Genomic DNA, 9821 nt, shown 5'->3' with positions numbered 1-9821 from the left:
ATACACTCCAACAAAGTGAAGGCTAGCGGAGCAGAGAAAGCTTTGTTAAAGCGAAAGCAAAACTTCCGCTACGATGATAATATACGATTCGTAGACGAGAGTTCGAATCCGATGCAAAACAATAATACGTTTTAACTTTTGCAGCATCAAACATATTTCCTCCTGCACAAGGCAATGCAATTAAATAAATACAAAATGCCCTTTCCTCCTGCACAAGGCAATGTAATTAAATAAATACAAAATGCCCTTTGTCCAACACAGTTTGCTGGAACTTTCCCGTTCTGCATTGAATTCTGATCAAATCCTTCCTCGTCCCCTGCATTGCATTTTTCGCTTAAAATCTTTATGGCGTCATTCGCCTTCAACGCATTATCATTATCCCCAAATCCTGTTGCCCTGCTTCCCACCCGTTACAAGTCACACAATTATTCTTTTGCCATTCAGAGGCTACCTCTGTCATCTCATGCTCATTTCCAGTTGAATGCGGTGCCTCGAGTGCATGAGATTTTTAGTCCGAAAGGTCGCGGGTTCAAAACTCTTTGGTGTACATCGGCTTCAAAGAATCGTGATGCGGAGATGGAATTATCGGCAGAACAACCACGCACAGAGGTGGTCTCCGCCGTGCCCGTCGTGACGGACTTCTATGCAGCAATCAACAAAAGAGACCCGGAAGCCTTGTTTGAGATCATGTCAGACAAGTGCTTATTCCACGACTCGTCTTTCCCAAAGGGTTTTGAGGGAAAAGAGGTAAGTACATTTCACTGTTATTCACAGATATTGTAAAAGTAATTTGGGTTTACTTTATAGAGTTTGTGCATAGCGGAAAAGACACTGTATGCTTGGATTGGATTGGAGAGCAGAATTACTTGAAATTTTTTCATGCGTGTACTTAATTAATTTTTATTTTTAAACTGGTTAAGAATTTTTTAATAATTATTTTTTAATTATAAATAAAATATTTAATTGATTGTTTATTGGACAATTTAATTGGGATCAAGGCGTTACGAAGTATTATATAAATTAAAATTCAATTTTTTTTAAATCTTATTTTATTATATATTTTAATTAATATTTTTACTAAGTGAAACATTTAATTAAAATATATTAAATTTAAAATTATTTTTATAATATGTTTTTTTATTATTAAAGTGTTGGTCACAAGAAATTAATTGCAATATTAAAATCCAGTAAGGGTGTCTTTTATACGCTATTTTTTTTTGCATTTATATTGATAAATTTAAAGAGTGTCTATATTGATAAGCTTGGCCCGCTTGGCCCCACACTCATTGGTATCATCATAATCTTTTCCTTTAGGGTGATGATATTGATATTGTTGTTTTGGCAAAGAGTCACAATGGCAATCAACTAAGAATCCTCCAAGATTTTTGCTTCAAGATGGGTATGATTGTTAACACTAACAAGACTAAAGTCATGATAATTGAATCCAATTACCTATGACAGTTTCATTTACATTTACTATCATAATTACTTGGAGGATGCTCCTTCATACAAATAGAAATGGACATAAATCATTAGCATATTAAAGGGTTGGTCAAAAGAAATTAATTGCAATATGAGATTCAAGGGAGGGTGTACCTTATCCCCTACCATTTTTGGCATTTACATTGATAAGCTTGAAGAGTGTTTAGAAGATGCAGGATGTGTTGGCCTCATGCTCAATGGTATCAACATAACTCTTCTCCTTTATGCTGACGATAATGATATTGTTCTTCTAGCAAAGAGTAGTGACTATCTCGGCAATCAACTAAGAATCCTCCAATACTCTTGCCTCAAGATGAGTATGATTGTTACTATTTGACAAGACTAAAGTCATGATAATTAAATCCAAAAATATTACATATGACAATTTCATTTACGATAATAGCTACTTGGATGAAGTTCCTTCATACAAATATCTGGAAATCAACATCAATAATTAGTTCAATTGGAATTATAGCATTGAGAAAATGATAAATGGAGGATGGAAAGTGTACTATGAGCTTGAAAACAATTGTAAGTCAGTAGATAATTGGATTTGGGATTAAATAAAGTTCATCTTTGAGACTCTTGTCACCCTTGTTATTTTATATGGATGTGAGGTTTGGGGTTGTAGTATATCGAGTGAATCCTAGAGGAAGATTCACAAGATCCAAAAGTATTTTATAATCTATAACCTCAATATTAAAGGATGTACTCCCTACCCTATCCTATTAAATGAAGCTAGGATTTCCCCTATTGAAAGCATGGTTATGATTAGGTATACCACGTACAAGAAGTTATACAACATGGGAGCCAAGAGGTTTCCTAAAATTGCTTCTAACTCTAGTCAAGACCCCCACCTTCCACTCAAGTGAGGATGGAATAAGGATTCTCAATCTTGGCTAGACCGTTGGGGAATAAAGGAGGAGATCATCTTGCACAATAAGGATAATATTAAAAATATTATTACTTTCATATTTAAGAAGAAGTTATAGAGCCTTAAAGAGTTAGGGAAAAAGGATACTAAGATATTATAAGAAGGTGATCAACAACAATTTTGAAAACTATAATTATTTATTTTTCTTGGCTAGTTTCAAGAAGAAAATGAATAAACTTAGCGTTGTCCACTCCCAAAATACCATGGGAAGAAAGAGTATCACTTGTGTGATACCAAGAGGGATGGAAATGAAAATCACTCTCTTAAATTGTCCAACTTATAGTCAACTTTGTTCTAATTTTCAAAACATCTATCACACTACCAACCTTCTTGACCTATTAAGGCACAATACTAACTCTCAGTGCACTTCTCTTCAAGAATAAAAACACAATGTTAAAGAATTTTGATTAATTTCTTACTTTCTTAAATTCCAATAAATCATATTGGTCTTAGTTCTTCATCATCATATTAAACAAAAAAACAAAAACAAAAAATATGAAATAAATATTAAAATTAATAGTTTATAAGTTTTATAATTATTAAATTATTTATGAAATAAATTCATTTTACTTTGATATTAAAATAATTTTATTAAAAAAAAAATATCCTATGTTAAAGATCTTACACCTTATTTTTTTTTCACCTAGGTGGAAAAACCTATCAACTCAGGTGTCAAAACCAACAGTGAGGATAGCCATCTCTGGCTGCTATCCGCCAATGTCGGTTTGACTCATCATAGTTAGATAGGAAAACCACGCCACCTGAAATAACCCGCTGGTGGTCCGTAAGGGCGCAGGCTCATCACTCCTGCCAGATGCCTCTGGGTCTTGGGCCGTTAACCTGTTTCCTTACGTCCGAGGAAGACGAGCTCTTAGCCAAGCAGAAGCAGTTTTACGTATCTTACACCTTATTATTTATTAACAATAATAATTAATCAATATAATTTTGTAATATTTTATATGCAATTCATTTTCTCACTTTTTAAATTTTGAAAAAGAAAATTAAAAATATTTAAATATGTTTGTATTTCTTGATGTAATCAACCTAAATCCATTTTATCGGATCTATCAAGTGTTGAGAGGGATCAAATCTTTCGAAGTGCAAACATTTCTTCAAATTTTACACTCAAAAAAGAAGTTTGCATCTCGAGAAATTTGATCCCTCAGGACACTTGATAAATCTGGTATATATATATATATATATATATATATTCATTCCAGATTCTCTTATATATATATATATATATATATATATTCATTCCAGATTCTCTTCCATATTTTACTGAAAAATGCCTCTCCACATGACCATTCCCCTTCTATAATATATAGTTATTTTATTTTTCTATATAATCATTTTCTCGGGTATATATGTATAAAAAAATTATATATATATATACATATACATATAATCATTGTTTATTTTATTTTACTTTATTTTTTTAATATTAATTATTATATAATTATATTTATAAATAAAATAAATATAATTTATTTTATTATATATTAATGTTAAATTAGATTTTTTTATATATATATATATATATATATAGAAACTTTACCAGGATTATTTCAAAATATCTAATCTTTATAAATATTTCATAGATTCTTTATCGATATAAATTTATATTGATTTATTTATGTATATTTAAAATAATTAAAAAAATATTATCAAATTTTTATATATCAGATAAATTAATGTTCTAAAGATACCATCAATATTGTCTATTTAGATTGCATAAAATATCTCTCATCGCAACCACACAAAGATTTATAATTTACTTTATGTAAAATCGCATATGTGAAATGGCAAATGACTGCAGGAACTTTTGCAATTCATCAAAGATTTAATAGAAGCCCTAGGCAAGGACATGTTATTTAAAATTGACGGAATAAGTGAAGGAGATGATCTTACTGTGGCAGTGTTATGGCATTTAGGTTAGTAATTTCTAGTCATATCAAGTATCAGGTAATATTTTTTTGCATTTATATTAGTGTCTAATAACATGTAGGTTTTCAAAATTTATGATATCAATGTTTAATTGGTGCAGAATGGCGAGGACAAAATTTTCCTTTCTCCAAAGGCTGTGGCATATTTTACTTTGAAAAAGGAGGAGACACATTATTAATAAGGTCAGACCTCTTTCCACACAACTGTTGCAGCGGGTAGAAAGTTTATTAATAAGGCTGGGCACCATTAAGGTCACTTTATATTCAAAATGTTTAGTTAACATATATATCTACTATTCTATTTTTTTTTTATTTTTTTGTGACAGGAGCGTGCATCATTTTATGGAGACCCCTCTTAAACCGGGTAAATTGATACTGGTGAGTAATTTTATTTTATTTAGCATTCAAATATATAATTTAAACAATGAAAAATAACATATTGTATTTTAAATTCTAAAAAAAATTGTCTCATAAAAAAATTTGATTAGACTCATATTAAATCCGTATTTAATAAATTTATCCTAGTATATAAATATATTTGAAAATTTTTATTATGTATAAATTTTATTTAATATATATTTATTGAAATAACTTTTTTATTTAAAATTTTTAATTATAATTTTCTAATATTTCCTTATGTTTATTTCAAATTTTAGCAAATTATTCGAGATTAACGCATTTGTATTCATAGTTGTATTTTACTTGTTTTGTGGCAGAGCTTGCTAAGGATCATTACATCATTCTTTGAGAGATTTCCACTTGTTACGAAAAGTATGATATGATATAATTATACCTTTATATTTCTCTAGTTTTTGAAAGTTTTGCTTGAAAATTCTTGACTTTATAAAAAACGATAAAGGGGTGAAAATTTTAGACAGAACATTTTCCTTATTTGAAATCTTCTCACAGGGATAATAATTTACTAACGTTTTTTTTTTTTTTTGCCAGAGTTTTTGGCAGATCCATATTATGCTTTTGCAGGGATAATCATGTGTTATAATATGTATTTAAAGCCTATAATTGATCCACTGGTAATATACTGTCGTGGGGTATTGATTACTTTGCTGTACTGGGCAAATTGTCTTCTCCGAATTGTAACGCACATTCTATATATTCAATTTCTTGGCAATTGATAAACAATTATCATTGCTTAAGACTGGCATTTTGAATTTATGCAACCACCTCAGCTGCTATGTTTGACATTACCGAATGAATAAATGGGAACGCCAAACAAATGTAATTATACAAATTAATTTTATTCATTATAAACTTTGGAAACTTGATGTTAAGAGTATGCAACTATTTTAATTTTTAGGTTTGCGATGATGTTAAAATATATAAATATAAGCTAAAAGATATTTTATTTATTATTAAATTATTTATAATCTGAATTTTTTGAACACAGATAGATATTTAAATATTTTTAAAAAATTATTTAAAAACAAACCAACAAAAAATAATAGAAGCAAAGTTTTTCTGTTAGTTATTTATTATGGTTGATAATGAATTATTAATATAGAAAATGTTTTTCATTGTTATATATTTACATTATTTTTAAATAAAACAAATGCAATGTTGATGTGTTAACTATTTTTTCGGTAATTGAAGGGTAAAAGGAATTTTTTTTTTCAGAGAAAAAAGTATCATTGAGACAATATAAAAAACATCATAAGATACAAAAGGGTGGCATATGACAGCCACGATCCGAGACATAGCGAGGAAAAACAAATGTCAGAGATGCGAAAAGGCACCATATACAGAAAGACAAATACATCAGCATGAAACAAAAAGGACTGTGTATACATGACATCTATATATCAAGTTCAGACAAAAGGAATTTTTTTAATTATTATTAAAAAGAATTCAATTATATATAAATGAAATTAATTATTATTTAGACAAATGCAATCTTACTTTAATAATCATTTGTATTACTTTTGTTAAATGAAATTAATTATTATTTAGACCAATGCAATTTTACTTTAATAAACACTTGCATTATTTTCGTTGAAGATATTTTCTATTGTATAATTATATAAAAAACACGTGCATTATTTTTGTTGAAGATATTTTCTAATGTATAGTTATGTAAAAAAAGTTATGATCAAGAATTATAATTTGTCACTAAAATATATAAAATTGTTTAGTAAATTATTATTTAATAGGTAAATTAAAAATTCCGTCTTTACAAATTAACTAAAATATACTAATATTTTAGTATCAAGTGAATCTTTAGCATTGACTTAATAGTAATTATTTTCATAATATAATGACATTACTATTTTCATAATATAATGACATGGTTTTGTGAAAAAAATATGGCACCTTTTTTTAGCTATGGATGAAAAGTTATAAAAGTAGTATAATAATATCCATTAACATTCTCCACTGAGTAATAAATGAAAGAGATGTTTTAACATTTAATAAAATTGTTTTCCTTGTGGCTATTTTTTCTAGGTTTTTACCTAAAATTTACAATGAAATTTTTGTATTAACAATAACAATAAAATATATTTTTATTATTAATATTTTTTAAAACAATAATAAAATTTTACACAATTTTACATTTGCAATATTACACACCTCGTTCATACTAATCATCAAGCAATATACCACAACTTATTTAGTTGTTATATTAAAAATTACTTTATGATAAATTGATAAAGTCTTTACTATCTCATTACAAATATACATTATTCAAACATCTTATGTTAAAATGAATATTTGTATTCTACTCCTCCATATTCATATTCATTTCATATTGTATGTTTACAAATTGTATAATTATAAAATGGCTAATGCTTAAGATTATGATGAGCATATGTGATGGGTAACCCAGCTCTTCATATGTATATATTAATGGTTATTTATAGTCATGTACCTTCACCTCATTTAAATATTCAATTTCCCATATATGTATGGTCTTTTTTTAGTTATCTATTTTCTATTTTTATTTGGATTTTTGCCAAGTATTATTCTTTAAACTCTTTAGTTCTTTTATATTTTGGATTTTTATTTTGGATTGTATATTCTTTTCTTTGAAATATTGAAAATATTTTCACTTCATTTAAACATTCAATTTCCCATAAATGTGTATGGTCTCTCTCTTTAGTTCTCTACTTTGTTATTTTCATTTGGATTATTGCCTAATTTTATCAGTCAAACTCTTTAGGGCTTCTGTAATTTGGATTGTCTTTTCTCTTTTTTGAGACTTTGATAATATTATCACCTCATCTGGACATTCAATTTCCCACAGATATGTATGGTCTCTCTTTAGTTTTCCACTATGTTATTTTCATTTGGATTCTTGCCTAGTTTATCATTCAATCTCTTTAGTGCTTTTATATTGTTATGAGGACAAATCCCTCTTGCGGACAAGAGCGATCTCTCCAGGCTTCTGAGAACCCTAGTAACAAACACATAGTAATTGCCACCTTTCCCTAAGTTCTAATCGTTTGAAAGCAATAAAATGAAAGAGACCTCTTACCGGTTTGGCAAACTTATTTATGAAATCCTTAATATCTTTTGATCACACACTCTTTGATGCTCCAAATGTCCTCTCGTCGCTCCCAACAGCTTCTCCGCAATGTTCTAAAATAAATTTGCAAAGACAGAGACAAAACAAGAGATCAAAGCATACAAGATATAATCAAAGAGATCATGAACTAATTAAATAATTATACAATGAAAATTGATCAATGATGCAATCAAAACTCATGTAGGTGATCAAGGAATACTACAAATCAAATCAATAGAGATTTAACTGAGAAAGAACAATTGCTTATATTCATAAAACTAGAGAAAATCCTTACAACCATTTAGCCTTGATGTAGCAAGCTCTTTCTGCAATCTCCAACCCTCTCCCTTGCAAGGCAAGCCTTCCAACCTAATCTCAACAACATAAACCTACTTCCAACAATCCTCCTCCAAACCCCAGGCCTGTAATGGCTTTATAGGCCAAGGATGAGAAGTTATGGATCCATTCTCCAAAGAATGAGATCCACTATTAGTGGGATAGATGTACCACAACGGAAGGGGAGTTACTCCATGATGTGAGGGATCAACAATGAATAGGCACTCATTCAAAGATTGTTGGTTAGGATACATGCTACTAACAATGCTTCTAGACTTTACTTTTTATTTTTACGTACTTCAAGTCATGTGCACAGGTCATTATGGAAGACAGATCGTACTTTTACATGGATAATAATGGTATTCCCTGTGTATGTGCAAAAAATGACTATGAAACTGCGAACATAGCCAAATTCAAGGTTTTGTGCCATAGGACCTAGAAATTCCACCTTCTTTGGGATGATTTAGTTTCAAACTCTATAGGGTAATGCTTTAGAACACATGTGTGGATAGCGAGAGATACAAACCAATATTCATTTGCCTAATGTGAAAAAATGATGTGTAACAGATTACCCCCTAAAGAACAAACCTAGAAGAAATATTTTGATGACTGAAGTGCTTTATCATGCGAAGGTTTAGGTTAGAGACTGTAGTCGGACACCTAAAACAAACAGACAAATGTTAAAATTCAATATAGAATATCATCACTGAGGTAGGCATTCCCATACTCAGAACATAAATGTCTCAAAGCACAATATGGAAATACATCTGAAGATCCATGTCAAAAGACGACATAGTATGGATGCAACCATCAATGGATCTATGTTTACAATCATGAATATTTAATAACTCCATGTAGCTTGAATGGGTGAAACTAGATCCAGGGTATTGATCTCCATCTCTCGATTTGTAGTACGAATCTAGCCATGTGAGTGAATGTCTCGAAGTTGAACATGATAGAAACCACTTGATTACTAGTCAATGATGAAAATCGTTAATAAGCATGAGAGAAACCACCAATAATGACAATGGTTCTCGAGGTACTTCCAGTACAATCTATGAAATGTGAATAGATGATTTGATGTCGAACACTCATAGAATCATTCGATCGAAGTCCAATGATGAGAACTTATCGTCGAAAGTGAGAAACCTGTCATTAAGGCATGCAAGCCTCAAGGTACTGAAGGTTTCTAGATTAACTTGCTAGATAATGAACTAAATGTGATAGGAAGCGACCTGTCACAGGAGGGCCTACAACACGAAACTCATGTCAAGTTTTGAAGAACAACAATTTAGGGTAATCTAGGACTGACTCAGGGATGGTCTATGCAACTAAAGGAAAAGGTTGACAAAGTAATTTTGACTAAGTTTGAACTTCTCTTGAACATATCAGAGACACGACATAATGACTTAGAAATATTTGACTCAAAAATAAAACCCAAACCAACTGAAGACTTTCAAATGAGGTATGGTCAACTGAGTAACAAATGGATTTCCCAACCCAGACACGAAAAGTGACAGAGTGTCATGTTCAAGAGTGACATGCTGCCTTTTATAAATTAAAAACAAATCTTCTTTCTCAATTTGCCCCACCATTATTGGAAAGT

The 9821-nt window shown here is 29.9% G+C and overlaps 1 protein-coding gene across 1 annotated transcript; it reads left to right on the top strand.

Annotated features, from left to right (window-relative positions):
- Positions 1-214: 214 nt before the first annotated feature.
- LOC149188515 (uncharacterized) lies at positions 215-5610 on the top strand. The gene is made up of 6 exons (XM_089413029.1): positions 215-747; positions 4236-4350; positions 4464-4545; positions 4689-4740; positions 5079-5133; positions 5311-5610. Exons 1-6 carry the CDS (start codon positions 346-348, stop codon positions 5493-5495), a joined length of 891 nt encoding a protein of 296 aa, XP_089269155.1. The 5' UTR covers positions 215-345; the 3' UTR covers positions 5496-5610.
- Positions 5611-9821: the final 4211 nt, after the last annotated feature.

The sequence above is a fragment of the Pinus tabuliformis genome, chromosome 3_1 (assembly GCF_031772625.1).
Source record: "Pinus tabuliformis cultivar Carrire ecotype Pingquan chromosome 3_1, CPIR1, whole genome shotgun sequence".
Lineage (NCBI taxonomy): Eukaryota > Viridiplantae > Streptophyta > Pinopsida > Pinales > Pinaceae > Pinus > Pinus tabuliformis.
This window is presented reverse-complemented; position numbering and strand designations above follow the sequence as displayed.

Excerpts from the sequence above, each read along its gene's own strand:
- LOC149188515 (XM_089413029.1), top strand. The coding sequence starts at position 346 with ATGGCGTCATTCGCCTTCAACGCATTATCATTATCCCCAAATCCTGTT. Across the intron at positions 748-4,235 it reads AGGGTTTTGAGGGAAAAGAG|GAACTTTTGCAATTCATCAA; the intron begins GTAAGTACATTT and ends AAATGACTGCAG. Across the intron at positions 4,741-5,078 it reads AACCGGGTAAATTGATACTG|AGCTTGCTAAGGATCATTAC; the intron begins GTGAGTAATTTT and ends GTTTTGTGGCAG.